The sequence below is a fragment of the Sabethes cyaneus genome, chromosome 2 (assembly GCF_943734655.1).
Source record: "Sabethes cyaneus chromosome 2, idSabCyanKW18_F2, whole genome shotgun sequence".
Classification (NCBI taxonomy): domain Eukaryota; kingdom Metazoa; phylum Arthropoda; class Insecta; order Diptera; family Culicidae; genus Sabethes; species Sabethes cyaneus.
The window spans coordinates 240,995,169-241,019,334 of NC_071354.1; the positions used below are offsets into that span (position 1 = coordinate 240,995,169).

Genomic DNA, 24,166 nt, shown 5'->3' on the forward strand with positions numbered 1-24,166 from the left:
AAACTATCACCACTTGGCACACGATTATTATATGCGGATGACTCCAAGATTTATAAGCTTATTACTTCGTACGACGATTGCACTAGACTTCCAACGCTGATCGATTTGTTTTCTGACTGATGAAGTGTACTGAAATTAGCTTCCATCGTAAAAAACAGCCCTTAATGTTTGACTGTCGTATTAATGGGAAATGGTTCAACGCTGCGATGTGATCTGTGATCTCGGAGTTGTACTGGATGCTCAATTAACGTTTAGGCAACACTATTCTATGATTGTCAACAAAGCATATCGGCAACTTGGTTTAATTCTGAGAATTGGTGAGCTTGTTGGTGCGTTCAATGCTAGAGACAGCCTGCGTTGTGTGGGACCCGTATTGCGAAATTGGGCGCATACAGAAACAGTTTATTCGTAGGATATCCCGTACACGGCCATGGAGAAACCCCGGCAATTTGCCACCATACGCTAATTTTTGCCTCCTGTTAGGTATTGCTACACTCGAACCACGACGAAAGCAAACAATGGCTCAAACGGCTCACAAAATTTTGACTGGTAGCCTTGATTGTCCAACCATCCTCTCAATGCTATAACTGGACTGTCCTCTCGTATATTCGAATCTAAGCTGGGACTATTAGATTCAATTGATTCGTAGCACTAGCCCCGCAATTCTCCTGTATTTTAACAGCTGACTGCGAAGTCTGTAGAATAAAAACAGAGGGTCAAGTTTCAAAAGCGGAATACCTATAGTAGCATTGCTTTTTACTTTGACCGATCAACAGATTTTCGTCGTCATATTCCAAACTGGTAGGAATATTAAGAGGTACTCTGATTTTGGAAAAAAATTGTGTTTTGTTACAGTCAGTCCACAATCATGGGTCACACACAATTGTGGATCATTTTTGCTTTAGCTGCTAATTTCCGTTTGAATATCACCTAATGATTGATCAAATTATTAGTGCTACTTATGAGTAATAATTTTGTCAATCAATTAGTATAATATTCACACCTTAATTGGCAAATAAATCTACAATGACCCATAATTGTGTGTGACCCCCTCCCATGGGTAGGTGGTTTGACGCGTACTTCGGCCAAACGACCTAAAAATTCTTAGTTCCGCATGTAGAATGTTTATAGTTTAAGTTGGATATATGTGTAGTATGTAGTATTGCATAATTTAGCTTTATGTGTATAATTTAGCTCGTAAAGCGGAATGGAGCGAAATCGAACGGATTTGATTTTAAATTCAATCCGTTTGGGCCGAAGCACCGGGAGGGCTTACTCGGTTCCCTAGATGAATTGCTGGTATGCACAGAAATTTCTCTAGAAAACTGAAACCAAATCCTACCCACCATTCATGAGATTTTGACTTACTCATGAAAATTAAAATGTATCGCTAGTTAGAACGAACGAGTGTTCAAAAATGATGTGATGTCTTTATTTGCGTAATCGAGACATTTTCTATGAGATTGCCATAGAATTTGTGGCTGTTATGCGATTATGGACAGCACAGCACTGAAAATATACACACACGTACATGTATACATGTGTATGCATGTATGAGTGTGCATGGGTGTATAGGTACGAATGAATATATGTTTGAGTGTTCTATGATGAGTCGGAAATTCTTATACCTATGCTGCCAAATTACAATTATTAATGGGCAGGAAGTTATAGTCAGTAGCTGTGTTTCCTGTATCAGTTTCCTATGCTATTACTATTATTACTAATATTGCTATCGTTGCTGTTACTGTCACCTCTATTGTATTGTTTTGGATGTAATTATAATTTTTTTTTTTTTTATTTTATTTTATTTCCCTCCTTTATTAGAATGATTTGCATGTCTTGTGACTAACCGCGTTAACGGTATTCAACTAACAACATAAAATGATCATGTATGACGCTGTTTGTCTCCCAAGGGCCTTCCTAATGCTGATGAGCCTCTGTCGGAGAGTCCATCAAGTCGAACGGTGGCAACTCACCGGCGGCCTGCTCCTCTCCATTCTTGCGGCTGTCGTCGCGGTCGGACTTAGTGGATCACTCGAAAAGATTTATAGCCTCGATATATATCTTGTTCTGTCCATTGCCCAATGCTGGCAGACTTCAACTGAAATTCCATTTCTAACTAAATCTTTTTAGAGTTAAAACTTCTTCAAGTAAAAACAGGTATTCGATTCTCTGGCTGATTCAAGCGATAACGAAGGGCTGTCCTCAATCATTTCCACTTCCTAAAATGGGGTCATAGTACATAATATATGGCCGTGGTATGAGGATTTATTTTTCGATTCAATACCATCCTCACAGAATTATCAACGTCGTTAACATCTTATTAAGTCTTGCTTTAGTGACAGCTTGCACTTAAGACCTAACACGGCATATATACATATCTCCAAGTGAAGTTCTTTTTGATCCACCTCATCCCTTCTTAGTTACAGAATCATTTCAATTGACCACGGTCTAAAGAGCATACCGACAAATCGGTTGACTACCGCTACAAATATGCAATTAATGCCACCGGGAATAATACGAGCGAGTACCAGTCCCCATTACATCGCATCTGCTCTATTTTTCGGAAGTTCAAGTAGTTTTTCGATAGTTCTGAGCGATAATATTGCTCTTGAATAATATTCCGCACAAAATATTCGAAAATTTACGCCATCAGCTACAATACTGCAAAGATGGGAGATAAAGAGGCGGCTGTGGCTTTTAATGAGCATAGGTTGTGGAACCGCGCTGGGTCAATCGTGATGACATGGGTATTTGGGAGATGAGTAGCGTCCAGCCTAGCGAGTAGTTAGTCGGTAGTAGCATAGGTGATGGACAGACATAGAATTCTCGTGATATTACTAACTTGAAAATTGCAATCAACATGTTGACTAAAAAATTCCTCTTTTCTTTTCTTTTCTTTTCTGCCTGATCTCTATCGCTTCTTCTCACGGCAACAATAATGTTGCTGTGAGGGGAGGCAAGAGACCAGCCACAGATGACCACACTGGTGACAACGATGGAGAGGACGGCCGGCGTGGAGCCTGCTTCAGGTTTAATCAAGATTGACTACGAACAAGATGAGGAAACAAACAAAGGAAGGAGAAAACAAGATAAGTACAAGCCATCTTATGCTATATTGACCAAGCACACAATTATATCAAGCCAAGTTCTGTCACTCTTCTTCCGCCCATTAATCCATAATCACCAATACATTATGGAGCTAGCGTAATCCGCACGGATTCTTTTAACATTATCACAACCACCTTATCTCAGCCCTGGACAGACTTGGCTCTAACTGCCCCACCTTGTGCTGCAAACAGAAACAGAAACAGAATGACCCATAATTGTGTGTGACCGATGATTGTGGACTGACTGTACGTTATTTTTTGTCGGTAATGAAGAGACAATCCATAAATACCATAGTTAGTTCTATCTAATGCTGTTTTATCCTATGACGGGAACGTAAACGAACGTCACCCAACGCTTATTTTCGCTCGAATCTGATTCGATCGAGTCAGCAGCTCATGTAATTTTACAAGCGAATTTGAGAATATCTCCCTCATTCGATCGAATGAATAGTAGCATTACTGACTAGTTTTGAGATTCGAATAAACTTATTGTTAATGTGTTTAAACTTTGAGATTAAATTACTAGTGCAGATTACGCTTATCGCCAAAATGTCAGTTTATGAGGCCTTTAAGATTCAAAGACGCGTCTCTGAAAAGCAGTTTTTATGGTCAAAACAAAAGTTAACTTTTGTTTTGAGCATAAAAACTGCTCTTTATGTCCCAGAGATCAATTACGCGTGTTTGAACGTTAAAAAGACGTTTTGTTACATACTTTAAAAACTCGTCAAATCTGCCGAGATTTGTACAGGCGAGCGTTCGGTTGGGGCATCCAAAGCTCGGCAAAATTTTGCCGACTTCGGTGCTTTTTTTAAAGTCTGTAGATCCTGGACTTTTTTGCTGGTTCGAGAAATTTGCGTATTCAAGTGCCTCACAAGCATTTCCCGAACTTCAAAGGTGCAAACAAAATGCACTTGAACTTGTACTTGTACTACACGGAGAGGAAACCACTTCAGTTCAGTTCCGTTTTCCCTGAAAACGACATTGATGTCTGATCAGTTACGCACGATACCTAAAGCCAAGTTGGAGAACAATGCATGCATTGCAAGATTTTCCCAGCGCCTCGTTAGGCAACAGTCAATACCAGGGCAGGCAATCATATACCTAATCAGATTCGAAGGTACACAAACTTTAAGCTAGTAGACTAGTTGAAGGCTTAGATAATATCCGCCTCTTGTCATGGGCGACAATCACTCCGAATTAAGCACTAAATCTTACTCTGGGTAAAATTTCTATTCCCCGAAAACCACGTGGTCCTAGCGGCCCGAAGGCCGGTGGTCCAATGGCGCTGGGTGTGATGAACTCGACGTCGTCCGTCAACGCTCGGGCTAGTTTTAATCCGTGATTCGAATCCAGGATGGATAGCACAAGTACGATCAGTAACGAGTATTCCGAAATCCGTCGCGTGCCGCGAAACATGATTGTGTTGTAATGTAACCGTTTGCGTATTGCGTATGGAGAGCCCGGAACGCGCGCGACGTTGTTGTTCGTTGTTCGCTCAAAGGTTTCTGTTTCAGAACTGCGTCGAAACCCCCGCCAAGGGGTCGTATTAATAAGCTCTGGGCAGCTTTAGTACCTATAGGGTTGATTAGCGCATCATCATCACTATCGATTCATCGCTATAAACAGAGCAGCAGCTGTGGGGTATTAACTAGCTACCCTCTCTGTTGACTGCTACCTGCATAAACATTTGTATTAAATTGTGATAAACTATGTCAAAAATTTACACGGCTTTATTCCTTCAGTTCTATAATTGCTAAATTACGCTGAGGCCTGCCTTTAATTAAGGGTTAATTCTTGTATCCTGAAAAAATCCAATCGAGAGTCCGTCAATAGAAACTAAAACATCAAAGCAATCCGTCCAATGCACGTTTCTGGTTAACAAAATGTGACAAGATATTTCATAAATTATGTGAGTTTTTTGTTAAATGTGCAGGTTTATGTCGCTAAGCCATTTTAAACAACAGATAAAAAATTATTTCATATGAGGTAAAATACTAAAATTGTTCCGCTTCAGTTTATTTACGTGTTTTGTTCTAGGTTAGTGCAGTAGGTGCTTTGCGGAAAGTAGATCATTTTGATCTCTAGAAATGTAAATAGGTATTTGTACAGATAATCAATTGAGACAATTAAAGCTGCATTATTAAAAATATTTGAGCCAGTTTGCGCTTTTATGCTAATGGTTGCCTTTTTGTTACGTTCGTCATCAGCGAATGAGAGGCGTATGCAATTTCATGCCAATGAATGATTCAACTGATTGTATGTTTTGATTGTAACCGCTTTATTGTAACCCACCCCCGATCCGGTCACAGTGCTGCAGCACTGTGTGGCCAAGCTTTGTTTCTAGACGCGACTCCAACTTCATTATCAAGTCTAATTGGGCATGATTTCATACACAGATTCTGCCGCCGCCCGTGCTGGCTGATAAATGATTTACTAGACTGTTTTCCCCGAGAATCATCGTCGGATATTTGTCGGAAAGAATTTCTAATGAGGTCGTGGCTTACCCTCCCACCAGATGGATGGTCAAGGATGGTCAGTTCCGATCGAGTGAGCTGCTGTATTGCGCAATGTCTCGTCACGAATTGGTAAAATGTATGGACATGACATGCACTTTGGTCTTCATCCGTTCAGCGCGACTGCTGCTTCAGTTAATGATAGGTTGCGATCCCACCGGCTGTACGAAGAAAACTTACTCAACCCTTTAAGATATTGTATTCAGCTTTGAAGAATTTCAAGATTCATAATTTAAGAACCGAACTCTTCATCGGCATGCACGGAATTCCTCAGCATTTCTGGAATTCAGAGAATGCATTCGAATATAAAATAGAGGTACTTGAAAGGCCCAAAACATTCTCCAAAGGAATGCGGTTCAAAGTGCTAGCTTTTGTGGTTTTCATAGTGGTGCCCTTCGGCTGTGATGGCCAACTATTCCCAGTCATTGCCGATTTGATCCACTGCCTTCAGTATCCGGTGCGCGTAACTGCACCGACTTGTTGGAATGTAACTGAAAAGTTACAATTTCTCCGTGAAATTGGTACTCATCGACAGATACGTTTCAGCGAGGAGCAGCCAACAAGTTTACCTTGGAATGATCACAATCAGCAGCAAAATATGATCGTAGTTGATGCTTCTTGCTCTAGAACCAAGCAACTGCTGAAGGATTCCGGTCAGATGCTGTACTACCGCGTGAAATGGATCCTTGTGAACAGTAAAAATTCAGATTGTATACAAATGTTGCTCTTTTTGAGTGATCTTCAAATTTTAATCAGCAATGAGATTTACTACATTTGCGCAGCAAAGAAAGCGAATGAGTTTTCAATTATGCAAGGTAACCCATTTGGAGCACATTTTTCGTATGAATTCAGAGTTTATTTGCTTCGATTTTAGTTTATCGCTACTCATCGAATTCCGATGTAGTTGAAGAACAACCCTTCGGGTATTGGCGCCGAGGAATGGTAGTGAAACTACGAACAAACTCGGTTACTGCTAACCGACGACAGAACTTGAATCGTTTCAAACTGAGAGCATCACTGGTGATAACTAACAACGACACGATAAATCATCTCGCCGATTACCGTGAGAAGCAAGTGGACACCATCACGAAAAAGAATTACTTCCTGACTCTGTACCTGGTGCAGAGCCTCAATGCGACCGTACAATTCAGTTACGTTAACTCCTGGGGCTACCGAAACTCACAAACCGGACACTTTAGCGGAATGATTGGTGAACTACAGAGCGATCAGGCCGATCTCGGTGGGACCGCTCTGTTCCTAACGGCCGACAGAATCAAGGAGATTGATTATCTTTCAATGACCACTCCAACCAGGGCTAAGTTCATCTTTCGCTCACCTAAACTCTCCATCACGGATAACGTTTTTCTGCTACCCTTCAAGCGATCCGTTTGGCTTTGCATTATAAGCTTCATTTTCCTGTCGGCTGTTCTTCTCCTGGTCATAATGCTGGTCGAATTCAGTTACACCACTGTTCGCTACGGAAGCCACGTGCGACCAAATCTGCTCGATACGATCATGAACATGTTTGGAGCTTCCTGCCAGCAGGGTTCATACCTGGAACCAAAATCACTACCGGCCAGGTGTCTCATCCTGCTCAGCCTGATCGTGCTCATGTTTCTGTATGCCAGCTACTCGGCCAATATCGTAGCACTGATTCAGTCACCGTCGAGTAAGATTCGAACGTTGCAGGATCTTCTTAACTCTCGGCTGGCGACCGGAGCGCAGGATACCGTTTATAACAAGTACTATTTTACGGTGGGTTTAATAAGTTAATACTTAACAGAACAAATCATCTTATTTTTTATTGGTAATGATAGCATGAGACGGAACCGATCAGGAAGGCGATATTCGATCGAAAAATGAAGGATCGAGAAGATACGTTTATTCCACTGGAGAAGGGAGTTGAAAAAATACGCAAAGGCCTGTATGCATTTCATGTTGAACTTGGGGTTTGTTATAAGGTAATTATCTTTTTTTAATGTTAGAAGAGCACCAATGCCAATGCCATAGTTTACAAACTGCACAAGTGAACGTATGCAACTAAATTGGAAGATTGTAATCTTGTGACCCAATTTGCAGACTTCGCCACACGATGGTTCGGTATCTTTGCCACTTGGCAGGCCCACCATAACCTACTAACTTTCGCCAACTACTTCAAGTAGTAGCTACAGGTTGTAGTACAGATGGCTGCGCCATTCTCCGCTTCCCGTTTGTACTCCGCAGCACTTTTCGCTTGAACACAGCAATGGCGCGTATGTCCTCTGTGAGCAGCGTCACAGTTTTAAGTCCATTAATTTCTTTATAAAATCGTGCCTCTCGTTTCGATGCCCGCTCGTCAGAGCTTCGATTCTCACTTGATTGAATGTAGCTGAGATCAGTCCCGTCAGTTTATCCGGGAAAGCGTGCTCATGTTTATCCATCATAGCTGGTCGCGATCGACTGTAACGTATGCTACTTCGAAGTCAATAAAGATGTGGTGCGTGGGCACATTGCACTCTCAACATTTGTGCAAGATCTGTCGGATGATAAAAACTGCATCCGTAGTGGCGCGAGCCCATAAAGCCTGCCGACAGATGCGACAAACCCCTCTTTGCATTCATTCCTCCGGTAGCTTCTCCTCCTTCTAAATCTTGGAAATAATCCAGTGTAGAGCCATTTTCAGCGTTTTCGGTCTGTTTATAAAGCTTTGCTGGTAGGCGGTCACAACCCGATTTCTCGTTTGACTTCGTGGAGACCAGATGCTGGGACATTACTGTCTTCTATGGGGACTCCTTAGTTAACTTCCGTTCTGTCCTATTCTGCAATTTCACTATTAAGGTGTTCGTCAAAGAACTGCTTCCACCTGTCGACCACTTTGCGCTCATGGATGGTCAGATTCCCTCACTCGTCTCTACACATATCAGGTTTCGGTGCGTAGCCTTTAAGAGTTTGGTTCGTCGTTCTCGTAAAACTTGCGCGTATCATTGGTTCAGAATAGTCGTTCAATCAATCTGTTTCATTGTACCGGTCAGGTGATCTCCAAGTGGCTCCAGGTGGTAGATACCTTTGCGTGGGAAAGAGGTGCTTCGGATCCCCACACCTTGGAAAGATGCGAAGTTTATACATCGTTGGTAGTGCTGTTTATACCCAAGCAACAATGTGAGTTTTATTGTATTTTATGGCGGTTTTCATGACCAATTTTGGTCTTAAATACCATCATAAGAGTGTAATAAAACCCAAATTGTTACTTGGGTAGGATCCAAGCGTAGCTGTCGTACGGTGCCTCCAGCAGCGCGTCTTTCATATCGTGAGGTCTACTATCGTGCAGGTAGTGCACGAGGAAAAATGTATGCTGTAATAGGAAAAACAGCGGAACAGATCAAGACTGAACAAATGGCTCATGGCTACGCGAATCGCAAGCATATACAGAACTATCTCATATGAAGCAGTGTAATCGCCGGAATGATTCCAATTGGTATCAGGTGGAGGCTAGCGAATGCTATAAGTAAAAGGTGTAAACGTTGGCAGCCTTCGCTTAGAAGGTTTATAAGATTTTATGTGATTATCATTCGTTTAAATCGTATGTAAAAGGAAAAATAGGAAATGTTTGTTCATAGTAAATGGTTATTCTCTGTGTACCACCCAACGCCACCCACATAAGAATCTAACAATTATCCAATCAACCCTAAGTACGCAGCCTGCCACCTACCATATCCTACCACCAGAGGAAAACAGACCAATTTGGGGGCCGCGCGGATGACAGGACTCGTGTCAGATTAATAGATATAAACGATCGGGTGGAAGGTTTGTCTATGTGCTTGGCAAGGGCTTTGGCCGCTGGCATAGGGCAATGACGGGTCACAAACTGCTTATTTATGGAGAAATGTTCAAATTTCGGAAAGCATTGCTAAAGAGGACCTCTAACTGAACGGTCGATTATATAGTGCCTTAGTATCAGCACAAAGCTGAAAATTAGATATACTATTAAAAGTGCTGTGAAACAATAGCATTGAATGTGTGACTTTAGGATCACAGAACCCCGCAGTGTTCGTTTAAATTCAACCACTAAATCTTCGGTGTAGCCAACAATTCTTTGGCGGATCGGTAAAGGCCGTGCACCAAGACGTTAGAGTGACCTTTTATCCGCGCAGAAGAAGCAGTAAGAGCCGCTGGTGGACAAGATCTACGTACAACCAGGCCGGAAGCGGCGATCACGTGCAACAGCGTTTGGTGGAAACCGGAAACGGTGGTGAAGGCTGCGATTGTGAAGAAACGGGGCCCCGTCGAAGAAAGGTACAGGTTAGATAGGTTAGATCGGGAGTTTTCCATCGGCTATTTCAGGCATTTCCCGGGTTTTGCGCGAAAACCCAGGATAAGCGTGCTGAACCTGAGGCTTGTTTCAGGGAGTCTCAGCAACGCTCGCGGCTGAGGCTAACCTATAACTTACAAAGGAGACTCGTGGAAATCGAAAAACTGCTAGAATTGAATCCATGGCGAAGTAACAACAAGAATGGAATATACCGGATAAAGGAGGATGGACCCAAAGCTCATTCCAGATCTGCCAATTTAGATGAATAGAAACCATGGAGAGGTGAATTTCTACCTGACGTAATTTCTGTTTGAACATGGACGCAACATCGCCGTTTTGCTTAAAGTGTGTAGACACTGAAGAAACGCCGGAACATGTGGTCCTAGATTTAGCTAGATTTGGAGTGGCGCGGACTGGATTGCCTACGTTTAACTGTCATAAGCCGCTCTTAACTTGGAGTACAAGCTGGTAAACGGCTGAATAATGCGTACCGTCGGTGCCTTGTGCACGTGTAGGCATAAAATAGACCTGTAGGGAACGAGCCGAGTTAGATGAAACTGAATTATTTACTTGAGTGTAACTGAAATCCCTTGCATAGGAAGAATACCGTCATACGAACGTTAAGAGATAAGGAGAGAAATGTGTCGTTCAATAGGAGAGTTACGCATACTGTGGCAAGATATAGCATACTCTAAACAAGAGTCAGGTTTTGGACGAACGTAGACTTTGACGGACGTTGTTCCGTATTCCGGAGGGCTCGGTTGGAAATAACCGACGGACACGACATTGGCGTAGTGCTTCCAAATTGTGAGTATGTTAAGTTGAATATGATAGTGGCGTCTGGCAAACGCCTGTTCGAGATAATTAAAAAAGATGCTTGTGCGCATCTGGCTGTTTTCTGAACTGCCTCTGTGAAGGCTGTTTTTTGAACATATGTGTTTTTTGCGTGTGTGATTGCGTATCTCCGGGAAGGCAGAATGGTTTACTGAAACACGCTGGTATGCGTAGTTTGATCGCCTCTGGGAAGGCTGTAGAAGATCGCTAGTGTGCGATGGTCCCCCACAGAGGTAGTAAACTGATGATTGTAATGACGGAAATATTGATGGTAATAACGAAACTGATTATGGTGATGTTGAAATTGAGGATTGCAATGAGGAAAATGATCATAGTAATGACGAAAATGATGATGAAAATAAAGAAAATGATTATGTTGACGAATCTGACGTATATGATGATTGCAATGATGAAAATAATAATAATAATGACGAAAATGACGATGGCAATGACGAATCTGATGAAAGTGATGATTGTAATGTCGAAACTGATGAAGGTGATGATAAAGCGATGATGCTAATAACGAAAATGACGATGGTAATGTCAAAATAGCAATAGTAATGATGGAAATGACAACGGCAATGATGAAAATCATAGTTATGATGCAAATGATAACGATAATGACGAAAATGATGACGGTAATATCGAAAATTATGTAGATGACATTGACGATTTGGTCATTTTAATGTTAGTTTTAGTGACATGGATAATGATAATTTTGATCTTTCTGATGATTTTGGTGTCGTGGATGATGTTGACTATTTGATTATTTTGATGGCGTAGATGATGATGATTTTGAACATTTTAATGATGTTGATAATTGTAATTATGTTGATGATGGTAATGAAGAAAAAAAATAGTAAACATGCAAATAATGATGGTAATGACGAAAATGATGATGGTAATAATGAAAATGACAATGGTAATGACGAAATTGATAGTGATAATGACGAAAATGATGATGTTGTCAAAAATGATAACGGCCATGAGTTTTTTTTTTTTTGATAATTTATCAGAAGAGTAGAAGAGGGGGTGAATGTAGGGAACGAGCCGAGTTAGATGAAACTGAATTATTTACTTGAGTGTAACTGAAATCCCTTGCATAGGAAGAATACCGTCATACGAACGTTAAGAGACAAGGAGAGAAATGTGTCGTTCAATAGGAGAGTTACGCATACTGTGGCAAGATATAACATACTCTAAACAAGAGTCAGGTTTTGGACGAACGTAGACTTTGACGGACGTTGTTCCGTATTCCGGAGGGCTCGGTTGGAAATAACCGACGGACACGACATTGGCGTAGTGCTTCCAAATTGTGAGTATGTTAAGTTGAATATGATAGTGGCGTCTGGCAAACGCCTGTTCGAGATAATTAAAAAAGATGCTTGTGCGCATCTGGCTGTTTTCTGAACTGCCTCTGTGAAGGCTGTTTTTTGAACATATGTGTTTTTTGCGTGTGTGATTGCGTATCTCCGGGAAGGCAGAAACACTGAAACACGCTGGTATGCGTAGTTTGATCGCCTCTGGGAAGGCTGTGCGAAATCGTTTGTGTACGATAGCTCCCCTGAGAGGGACTTTTAGTAACTCGCTTGTGTGCGTCTTACTTTATTGGAATACGCTGGTGTGCGCGAAAAGATGCTTGTGCGCATCTGGTTGTCTTCGGAACTGCCTCTGTGAGGGCTGTTTTTTTTTGCACATGCTTGCGTGTGTGATTTGCGAGTATGATTCGCGTGCCTCTGGGAAGGCAGAATGGTTTACTGAAACACGCTGGTATGCGTAGTTTGATCGCCTCTGGGAAGGCTGTAGAAGATCGCTAGTGTGCGATGGTCCCCCACAGAGGTAGTAAACTGATGATGGTAATGACGGAAATATTGATGGTAATAACGAAACTGATTATGGTGATGTTGAAATTGAGGATTGCAATGAGGAAAATGATCATAGTAATGACGAAAATGATGATGAAAATAAAGAAAATGATTATGTTGACGAATCTGACGTATATGATGATTGCAATGATGAAAATAATAATAATAATGACGAAAATGACGATGGCAATGACGAATCTGATGAAAGTGATGATTGTAATGTCGAAACTGATGAAGGTGATGATAAAGCGATGATGCTAATAACGAAAATGACGATGGTAATGTCAAAATAGCAATAGTAATGATGGAAATGACAACGGCAATGATGAAAATCATAGTTATGATGCAAATGATAACGATAATGACGAAAATGATGACGGCAATATCGAAAATTATGTAGATGACATTGACGATTTGGTCATTTTAATGTTAGTTTTAGTGACATGGATAATGATAATTTTGATCTTTCTGATGATTTTGGTGTCGTGGATGATGTTGACTATTTGATTATTTTGATGGCGTAGATGATGATGATTTTGAACATTTTAATGATGTTGATAATTGTAATTATGTTGATGATGGTAATGAAGAAAAAAATAGTAAACATGCAAATAATGATGGTAATGACGAAAATGATGATGGTAATAATGAAAATGACAACGGTAATGACGAAATTGATAGTGATAATGACGAAAATGATGATGTTGTCAAAAATGATAACGGCCATGAGTTTTTTTTTGATAATTTATCAGAAGAGTAGAAGAGGGGGTGAATGTAGGGAACGAGCCGAGTTAGATGAAACTGAATTATTTACTTGAGTGTAACTGAAATCCCTTGCATAGGAAGAATACCGTCATACGAACGTTAAGAGATAAGGAGAGAAATGTGTCGTTCAATAGGAGAGTTACGCATACTGTGGCAAGATATAGCATACTCTAAACAAGAGTCAGTTTTTGGACGAACGTAGACTTTGACGGACGTTGTTCCGTATTCCGGAGGGCTCGGTTGGAAATAACCGACGGACACGACAAGACCCTACAGTGGTTCATAGCTGTGCTGAGCAAAGCTGAGAGCTGCGGCAACACACACGAGCTTAATACAGCTTTCATAGTGATGATGGGCGAGATGCGGAAACGGGTGATTGGATGGTGGCCAATCAATCCTCGAATGTGCAGGCTGAGAATCAAGGGCCGGTTCTTCAATATAAGCATCATCAACGTGCACAGCCCTCACCTCAGAAGTCCCGATGACGACAAGGATGAATTCTACGCGCAGTTGGAGAGTGAATACAACCGCCGCCCAAAACATGACATTAAGAAGATCGTCATCGGGAATTTCAATGCTCAGGTCGGTCAGCAGGAGGAATACAAGCCGGTAATCTGGGGGGTCAGCGCTCACCAGCTGACTAATGAAATGGGCCTAAGACTTATCGACTTTGTCGCCTTCAAGAACATGGCCATACGTAGTGCCTTCTTCCAGCACTCCTATACAAATACACCTGGAGGTCACCAAGTCAGATACAATAACAGATCGACCACGTTTTGATCGACTGTCGGCACTTCTCAGACATTATCGACGTCAGATCCTGTCGAAACGCTAACGTTGACTCGGACCACTACCTATTTAGTGATGGTTAAGATGCGCCCAAAACTCTCCGTTGTGAACAACATTCGGTACCGACGCCATCCTCGATTAGATCTCGTGCGGCTGAAGCAGCCGAACGTCACTGCAAACTACGCGCACTCACTCGAAGCTGCGCTGCCGGAAGAGAACGAGCTGAACGAAGCCCCTTTCGAGGACTGTTGAAACAGCCATTCGCTCCATCGGGCATGTGGCCCGGAATCAGCGGAACGATTGGTTTGACGATGAATGTAGGAGGGTGATAGATGAGGAGAACGCTGCGCGGGTGGCCAAGATGCGCAGTGCCACACATCAGAGCGTGGAAAGACACAAACAGAAGATGCAGCGAAACCAAATCTTTCTTATCTTATTCTTACTCTTCTTATTAATACCATCACAGCCACAATAAAGGATTCCTGAAAATAATTTTAATTTTTTCTAATGATAGAAATATTTTAAATTATTTTCTTGTCTGTATTAACATTTGGAAAACATCCAAGATACATCGCAAATGTTAAATCGGCCAGGCCAACTATGAATTATTGCCGCAAAGACGATTCTGTGATATGTATCTTGTGTGAATAAGTTATTCATACATACATATATTTCAGAATTAGCAGGGAAAAAAGAAACGGGGACGTCTCGTACCAACCGTTTCTGATAAATTATTAAGCTTTGTTTCGTTGGGAGTATTCAGCTAGTAAAGATTAAATAAACTTCGGACCCTCGAGGATGAACTTATAGCATTTAGGCCAAAAGTCCGGCTGCAATAGGCCAGCGCTTTATTTCGCTCTCTGCAAATAGATGAAACATCCCAACTACCAAAGATGTAGTAAATAGTATAGATTATTCGTATTACTTAATAAAGTAACAAAAATTACTGTATAATGAAATTACTGGATGACGAAAAAGCAGATAGATAACAAAATGTTCTTGTAGAAAGCAAAATCATTTAAGTTATTGTTTCCAATGAACTTCATGACAAACAAAGAAACCAAAACTGTCTCACCGGTATTTCCTGTTTGTTCCATCGTTTGTTCCATTAGTGTGCAAATTCATGAATCCGGTGTTCTCCAAAGCAGTGAAGCTGTTACTAGCAGCCAGGGTTTGGAAAAATCGAATGAAATTGCAGGCGTATCCAGTTCAAGGAACGGGCGGATGACTAGCGATGGTAAAAGCAAAAGTAAGCCGCTGACTTCCAGTTGTTTTGCCGGAGGTTTACCGCCCGGTGGCGAAGTTTCTGGCGATTGTGGCACATCGCGTGCTACGGCACTGGCGTCTGACGATGCGGTACCTCTAGTGAGAAGGTACCAAGGACCGGCGATATTGCGAAGCGTTTACCGTTGGGTGGTGCGTCTTCGGCCGATCTTGGCACTCCTAAGAAACATCCAGCGCACCAGAAACGAGCGAATACCTTGGGGGGATCTGCGAAATCAAGTACTTCCAGCTCTCGAGCTCTAGCGCAGTTAGCCCTGCAGCGGTTAGAGGAGAAAAGAAAGATTGAAGAGCAGAAGCTAGAGTTGCAGCAAAAAGGATTGGAGAAGGAAAAACAGCGATTGCAGAAGGAGAAAAAGATAGAAGAGCACGAGAATGCTACAGCCAGAAAAAGGCTGGAAATACACGAAAAATTTCTGGAGGAAAAGCAGGATTTAGAGCAACAATTGGTCGAAGACGACGTTCATTCGCAGTGCATCTCCTCTAATGGGAGATCAAAGGCGCGAGAATGGCTAAATAATCAACATTCTCGAAGCGGTTCTATTCGCAGGGGTACAGTAGAATGGTCAATTTCGGAAAACTCAATCAGAGAACACGAAGATCGGGCCAACGATTTGAATCAAGCGAGAGCACTGCCGGAACCAAGATTTTCCAAGCCTAATCCGGAGATATCAGAGATATTCGCCAGTGGAGAATATCGTTCGTCTGAGAGAATGTCTTCGAGGTCCGGCTCGAGATGCGGTAGTTACAAAACTGATGTTTCCTACCGCGGCGTCGTCGGTAATAGAAACACTTCGGCGGTTGTACGGTAGGCCGGAATTACTGGTGAGGAACCTTTTGGGAAAAGTACGGCGTTTGGAGGCGCCGAAACCCGAACGGCTTGATACCCTAATCCACTTCGGCATGGCTGTTCAACAGTTGTGTGATCATCTTGAGGCGGCGAGCCTGCGTAGTCATTTGAACAACCCGACACTACTGGAGGAGCTCGTAGAAAGACTACCCGTTACTATCAAGCTCGAGTGGGTGCGATACAAACGAGCATTCACGTAGCCGTCGCTGAAGGAGTTTGGGGAGTTTATGGACCAGTTGGTGGAGGAGGCCAGCGAAGTTACAACCCTTATACAGCCCAAGGGGAGTGATCAGCTGGAAAAGGGGAAGCAGAACCAGAAAGCTTACGTTCATGCCCATAACGAGAGCACCGTTCCGATATATGAATCTTCGCCTAGGAAACCGTGCCCGATTTGTTTGAAGCTTGACCACCGAGTACACAATTGCGAGCAGTTTAAACAAATGTGTATCAGCGACCGCCTAAAAGCAGCAGAACAGTTCAAACTGTGCGAAGTGTGCCTGTTTGACCACGGCAATTGGGCCTGCCGATCGAGATACCACTGCAATGTTGGAGAATGTCGGGCTCGTCACCATCCGCTACTACATCGAGAGCAGTCCGCGAATGTTGTGCAAGCAGAGTGCCAAGCTCATTGCGCTACAGTGAAGTCCATCTTGTTTCGCATAGCGCCGATAACGCTTTATCACGGGACTCGCAGCTTCGATACATTTGCCTTTCTCGATGAAGATTCGTCTCTTACTTTAGTAGAGTCCGATGTTGCGCATAGTCTCGGAGTCGACGGTGTAGGGGAAGGGCGGTAAAGACGGACACCTTAAGGTAAAGACTCAATATCTACTCAAATATAACTGTATTGATCGCAATTTTCGCACAAACTGAACCTTTAAGTCTCTGTCTAATAAAGTTACAACGTGCGCTGGAAAATTTCTTCCAAAATTTATGCTTTTTTTAATATTATAAACATCATGTATAAATCAGAGTTTCTGCGCAAGGGCGGGAAAGACGGACACTCGCAAAAAGGTGTCACGCGTCGTCGAATTATCAGTATTAAGGAAGATTAACATATTTCATCATGTATTTAGGAAAGAATTGGTTTGGGAAAACCCCCTTCCCGATCCCCCCTTTGAGCGAGAAAATAAAATGGTTCCCTTCAATATTTTAATTGGTGACGAATTAATCGTTTCTAAAAGTTGGCCTATTCCAACTGCTATATGACTTCTGGTTACTTTTACTTATAAAATATTTAAGTATTTGCAATGTTAAATAGTTGTTGGGCAAAATGGGTTCAAAATCTGTGTGTCCGCCTTTCCCTACCTTTGGGTGTCCGTCTTTCCCGACTTGGATATCATTTGTTCAAACTTCAATAACTTTTTACTGAATATTCAAAAATTTACCAGGTTTCCAATGGATATTCAGTGAAGGATCAAACTAACGGAATGTCGTCTGTTTAGCATGATTATGTTATTTTTTAACGATTTAGTAGCTATTTTCATCACACACAAAATTACATCGGTAAGCGTATATACGTATTTTTTCTTTGTTTTGCTTATAAATTTGACAGCTGCGCTGCTAAAAATCAGCAGTTTAATTCAAAAGTGTTAATTCAGTCTATAGAAACATTTCCCATCATTGATTTGCTTCAAAAAATTATTGTTTATGAAATATGACAAGTGTCCGTCTTTCCCGCAGTGTCCGTCTTTACCGCCCTTCCCCTACCGGAGCCGTTTGAGTTGACTTTGACGTCGAATGTTGTTCGCAAAGAGAGCTCCTCGAAACGGATCGATCTGATGATTGCAGGAAGAGGAACACAAAAGCGATACAAGCTTTCGGCTGCACATACCGTTGGCACACTGAATTTGCCTCACACAAATTAAGGAGCTGAACGGATTATTCTGGTTATCACCGCCACCAACACATCCAACTGTCACCCCGTTGCAATCTGTTGGTGTATCGACTGGGCCAGAACCAATGTAGATTTCCATATCCTTGAACTGGGGCAACTTCGTTAACCTGAGGAGGATCATTAGGCACCACCACTAAATAACTCTTCCGGTTGAATTTGACAATGACGCATTGAAGACTCCTCCGAAAGCTGGGTTTCAGGTGTTTCATGGCAGGACGCCTAGTATGCAAGAGCTGCTTCCGTGTGAACGACTGAATTGCTAGCTTTAAGCCTATCGACATCCGCTAATGGTGCTGGTAACTATTTTATGGCTAGTAATACATATCAGGAACGCTTGATGACTTATTCTCTCCGTATTGGCAGTACACCCATCTATAGTTTAATTACTTTAAAGGTCCAAAATCATCAATGACCTGATTCATTGAATGATTGAATAATTTTCACAATTCACAAGAACAATTGACAGCAAACGGGAGTCGGGATAAGAATGGTAGTATTCTGATGGACGATCGTGAGGTGACCGATAAGTAGAAGCAGCATTTCTACGAACACGAATGCCGGACAACTACCTTGCAAAGACGGTGTTCGTCTCAAATCCGGTAGGAACAAGACGACCAGGAGCGCAGCGGGCAAATGGTCGACTAGGTGGAGCAAGATCTGGCGGAGAATACTCGATGTCCAAGGAATTGAAAAGCGGTAGCCCACAACCGAGTTGTATGGAGAAACCTTGTTCAGCAGGCTTTGTCTTAGGACGGTAAGCCACTTAAAAAAAGTAAGACATTGATGCGCTTGATGTTGTCGTCAAATTCGCCGGGACGACAGATTGGTTTTCAACATTTGAATATTTTGATTCATAGGATGCAGTATCGCGGTAGTGCCCGGAGGGAGGAACACAGTGGGGAAAGGTCCATGGGAAGTGCTGGTAGCACACATACGTTCTCTTCGATATTCTCATCATTATGAGTGGTAGTATAGGCCCAGACACAATGCATACGGATTTTACTACGTTGCGGAAATTTGGCAGAAAACCCATGGAAAAACTGTCAAATTGCCGCAACGCAGTAAAGTTCGTATGCATTGTGTCTGGGCCTTATGAATGACCTATGTGCATTACAGCATGGCCTGAAGGTTATTTGCTCTTTATTACCTTTTCTATCCAGTAAGCATCGGGGTACGATACTGGTCAAAGAAGCCAGTCGTATGTCATATGCGGTCGACCGGCATGTTGTATTTGCGTATCACCGGCCGATTTCACGAAATCTTCAACAATTTGTGCCTCTTCCTTGATGCTCAAAACCACGCTGCGCCTCTTGATGCGGAACTTCTCACTAATTGTTTGTACTTCTGCCATTTTGCGAACCATCATGAGCCGTCGGATACAGATACGAACACGTTGTTAAGCACAATTTAAGCAAGACAGTTGTTACGTATGACAAATGCCAACTACGATCTACTATAATAGATGACGAGAAATTAAAATTCAATCCCATTATGTGGTTCATTTATGTCATTTCCATTTGGTTTAATTTTTTTTGGTTTCGTAAATGTATCGTTTGTTCTGGTTCTCACCAGTTTCAGAGTCGAACAAATTACCAAGAAGAATAGGGAGAGTAAGTAGTTACACCGCTAGACTTTTTAGTAGCTGCACTCTAGTAAAGAAACCTCCCGGATGGCCTCGAGGTACGCCGCTGGTCTAACAAACCAGTCATCTGGGAGAGACTGTTAGTCAACCGGATTGTAGCACCTAGGCTTTGCTTTTCCACTAAGTTAGAATACCTGTAGAACCGACAAAAGTCCGTTTAGGCAGCTTTTTTCTTCTATCGTTTCAAGGTCATCAGCGAGACCTACCAGGAGGATGAAAAGTGCGGCCTACAGGAGATAGAGTATCTCAACATAATCGATCCGTACTATGCGGTGAAGAAAAATTCGCCCTTCCGCGAAATCGTCCGGTTGGGTTTGTTCCGTTTGCGTGAATTCGGCATCCAAGATCGGGAACATTCGATGCTCTACACGCGGAAACCGAAGTGCACCGGTGGAAGTAGCTTCATCCCGGTTTCGATTGTCGATGTTTGGCCGGCACTGATGCTACTCGGTTGGGGCTTCGGCGTTTCCGCGGGCGTTTTTGTGGTGGAAAAGATTCTCGCAACGGTTCGAAAGCGAAAGCAAGTTGCTGCCGGCACGAATGGAGCATTCTTCAAGCGATCGACTAATATGATGGGCGTCTTCTTTGAGTGAGACTCTTTAATACTAAACAATACTTATTTTCAATATGTAAAAATTCATCGCATGCTGCTTGGGTTCTCTCCTAAGTAGCTTACCTTAAAACGGCACAAATAAAAGAGCAAATAAAATGACCGCGATCCATTTTGATTTGATCAAAGATCTCTTAGAAAGTCCTTTCGTGTGATGATACCGCGAACGCGGTTCTCCAGCGTTACCACCACTAGGTGGCGCAGGCCTAGGGCGCGGAATCGCTGGAACAGGCGCGGTACCGACGTCTCCGGATTGACACTGTGCGGAGATGGGTTCATAAAAATTGTCATGTCGACAGTGCAATTTGCGATAGTTTTATCGTCGCTTATGTGAATATCCTATAAAATTAAATAAGATATGTGTTAAGTATGGGATTCTAGTAGAAATGCAACAACCAATCACCTTAATACTAGGATAGCGCGGATATTCCTTGCGAAAGTCTTCAATTGTGATTGAATTCTGCCAATGGCGTTTGGTTTCCTCGAAAAAGCTTCGATTTAATATTACCACCAGCTGAGATCGCAATATAATACCGATCAACTTGCCATTTTCACGGGTGTGCTAAAATTGATAAGTCCTTCATTATTAGGTACCCATTTAAATCGCTTTTCGACAAAACTCATACCTTATTATCATCTTCTACGACAGGGAATCCGTTGTAGGTGGTATTTTGCAAAATATCAATAATGTACTTGATCTTCTCCTTTCTTCGTACGCAAACCACCGGTTTGTTCATAATGTTGTGAGCAAAGCTTTGCTCCAGCGCAGGCTCCACATGCCACGGCAGCATAGGAACTTTGGATGTTTTAATCTGGGTATCGTAGATACCCTCATTGAAATAATCACCGCACCATTTGGCCGACATCAACGTAACGATAATGGGTAATACGAAGCTAATATTGCCGGTAGTTTCCAGGATTATGACTGTCAAACTGAGCGTCATTCGTACCGTTCCTCCCAGCTGAGCGGCTGCGCCGATCAGTGCGTATTTGCCGGGGCTCATAAAGACCTGTGCCATTAGAAAATATTGTGAGAATGGAACTATTATGGTCTAAAATGAGACTTACACTCGATGAGGGGAACGCCAGCACGACAAAGGTAGCCGCCAGTCGACCCCAAGCGGCACCAACCAATAACGTAGGTATAAAAATACCCAGCGAAACACTCAAACCGTACGTTACGCAGGACAATGCATAGTAAATCGGGACGAATACAGCCAACGTTAGAATATTGTGCGATCCGGGTGGGTCGTGGAACAGTGCTTTTACGGTCGCCTCCGGCGTTTGAAACCACAGCGCAGCAGCTGCGTTATACTCATTATCCTCACAGTACAACTGGACCGGTGTCTCCGTCGGATCATTACCCAACGGTCTGCAGTCATTGATCGAATAAGCCATTGCACAACCGCACGTTGCTACGGCAGTTGCAACAAAGGCTGCCTCCAGCACCTTTGCCCATCGGTACTGTATAAAACGTGCTCGAAAAATGTTAATTCGCGTGTTAGTACAGTTCCAGAAAGCTCCGGAAAGTCCACCGAAGACCCCCATCAGCATAAATATCGGCAATTCAAAGTACTCGAACGAAAGCGGCTCGAACTCTCCCAAATTGAACAAACCTCGATAGCGGAAGCTGCTCAGACCATTGTACGCCGACAGGACCAGATTGAGGGTGAACGAACTAATGATGGAGGCAAAGAAGGTTCGCCAAATTAGCGCCTGATTCCAAAAGCTGGCCGCTTCCTCCAACGAAAACAGAATTCCTCCTATTGGGGCACCGAAAGCTGCCGCAACGCCAGCAGCCGCCCCACCGACCACGAAGTCCCGTTTCTCGTGATCGTCACGAAAGTATCGAAAGATACGAAAATCCCGGCGGAAAGTTGTACTTTTTCCTTGCGATAAGCCGGCAGCTATCACTGCGCCACTGTGAATCATGGGTCCTTCCTTACCACCGGCTAGACCTCCAACAACGGACGTGGCTACTCCCACCGCTTTCACAGCCAATGTTTTAATCCTTACAATTCGAGGAATTTTAACTCCATTTAAATAGCATTTCACCTGCGGTATGCCACTTCCACCCGCTACCGGTTCAACGTACGCTACCAACGTCGCTCCAATTACAACCGGCACCACATTGGTTAGTGCCCAGTAGAGGTACGGAATGCTAAGGTCCCCACTTATGATATTCTGATCGACCGTTTGCTTCAGAAACGTATACTTAATTCGGGACAGTTCGTCTATAACGATATTGATGCCACAAGCTACCAGCGCCGTGACGACGCCGATCTGCAGCGAGATTATCCAGCGGGCAAAGTCCTTCCGCACGGTGAACCACGGCTCGATTTTACCATGCTCCTGCTGCCATAGGACATTTTCGCACACATCATAATCGAGACTCTGTGAAACGCGAAAAAAAAAAGAAAATGCATCAAAATTAGAAAGTGCTATATTTTCTCAATCCCCTGTTTGGAAACCTCTTGCGCGTCAGATGTTTCTACGCTCAGCGTCCGATAAGACATTGCGCGACGACGAACGCTATAACTAGAACTGAAAAGGCGTGAGGCGAACGTCGATTCGACTCGCGCGCGCCTTATCAGTTCTGTTGAATGTGGTTTACATTGACTTTATAGGAAAATCAGTTCTAACCGGCTGACTCATCCAATGCTCTCTTCGACGAATTCCAGTCGATCAGTACACACTAGTTGGTACTTAACTAGGAGAGAGTATTAGTTCGTCACGAACCTTGCGTTTTACTACTAGCCCTTTATTTGGTTGCTTGAATCGGTTTATCGCGGGGCACATCTAGTTTCGGCAGAGCCGTATGTTTGTTTTTCATACGCAGAAGCTGATGCAATCCATCTCTTATAAACCTAACCTCGCGAACTAAATGCATCGTGCAAATGCAGCTGCACTCACTCACCTCATACTTGGACTTTTCCTTATTATTAGGTCCAACGCAGAATAATGGCTCGTCGTCGTCGTCGTCCTCCTCCTCAGACGGAGTTAAATTTACGGATAGCTCATCCTAGAAGAACGACACTCAGATTATACAAATTCAAATTAATGGGCAATCTGTGGCTGCACTGCAGACCGATGCCTACGTTGGCGTTTGATCGACGACGGTTTGAAGTCTGATAGTAATTAGTATCACGACTGACATTATCGCTATCGTCTTCAAACGGAGAAACTGCCGCTCTGTGAACGAGCGGTTCCTTCGACGTACGCTTTCGCGTCATTTTTGGTTCGGGCTAGGCTGGAACTTGGTTCCTCACGACTGTGATTAAATTACAAAAAATGTTTTGATTTCGTAAACAAATTCGGATTGAGTGCGGTACAGATTGATGACGATTTCTGTGCGTGCTGCTACAAAATTGACCATTCGAAATAAAACGACGAAAACACAACACTTATTAAAATAGTACAATAACGCCACTTATCATCGCAGGAATAGGTATTCGATTACTCATCTGGTGTTGACCATTTTTTAACTTTTCCGACTTGTCGAAGTGCTGGCTGGCTGATGTTTCTTTTGTTCAACTTGTTTTTATTTTTGACAGGACTGGAGGATGACAGTTCAATGAATACAAGCGCAGGTGTGGAAGAAAAACAATATTGTAAGAAAATGACGTCTTACCCCCTAAAAAAGTGATTGGCGTTCTCAGAAATATTGCTGTTGCAGTTGAAAACCGTAATAATCGACGTGCGACACTCGATTTTATTTTTGT

At 42.8% G+C, this 24,166-nt stretch overlaps 2 protein-coding genes across 2 annotated transcripts; one reads left to right on the top strand and one right to left on the bottom strand.

Annotated features, from left to right (window-relative positions):
• The first annotated feature begins 190 nt into the window (after positions 1-190).
• LOC128736830 (uncharacterized) lies at positions 191-20,427 on the top strand. Its single transcript, XM_053831324.1, has 5 exons — positions 191-408; positions 5,861-6,438; positions 6,498-7,378; positions 7,441-7,584; positions 20,023-20,427. Exons 1-5 carry the CDS (start codon positions 191-193, stop codon positions 20,425-20,427), a joined length of 2,226 nt encoding a protein of 741 aa, XP_053687299.1.
• Positions 20,428-20,431: 4 nt separating this feature from the next.
• LOC128734651 (H(+)/Cl(-) exchange transporter 7) lies at positions 20,432-23,962 on the bottom strand. The gene is made up of 6 exons (XM_053828938.1): positions 23,543-23,962; positions 23,362-23,466; positions 21,513-22,838; positions 21,071-21,454; positions 20,848-21,006; positions 20,432-20,783 (listed from the first exon to the last, which is right to left on the bottom strand). The coding sequence occupies exons 1-6, from the start codon at positions 23,675-23,677 to the stop codon at positions 20,568-20,570; spliced, it is 2,325 nt and encodes a 774-aa protein (XP_053684913.1). The 5' UTR covers positions 23,678-23,962; the 3' UTR covers positions 20,432-20,567.
• Between the last annotated feature and the right edge of the window lie 204 nt (positions 23,963-24,166).

Coding starts and splice junctions, on each gene's coding strand:
- LOC128736830 (XM_053831324.1), top strand. CDS start 191: ATGGTTCAACGCTGCGATGTGATCTGTGATCTCGGAGTTGTACTGGAT. Junction 409..5,860: donor CATACAGAAACAGTTTATTC/GTAGGATATCCC, acceptor TCATAATTTAAG/AACCGAACTCTTCATCGGCA. Junction 7,379..7,440: donor ATAACAAGTACTATTTTACG/GTGGGTTTAATA, acceptor TGGTAATGATAG/CATGAGACGGAACCGATCAG.
- LOC128734651 (XM_053828938.1), bottom strand. CDS start 23,677: ATGACGCGAAAGCGTACGTCGAAGGAACCGCTCGTTCACAGAGCGGCA. Junction 21,455..21,512: donor TGGCGTTCCCCTCATCGAGT/GTAAGTCTCATT, acceptor CTAATGGCACAG/GTCTTTATGAGCCCCGGCAA. Junction 21,007..21,070: donor TCGTAGAAGATGATAATAAG/GTATGAGTTTTG, acceptor TATCAATTTTAG/CACACCCGTGAAAATGGCAA.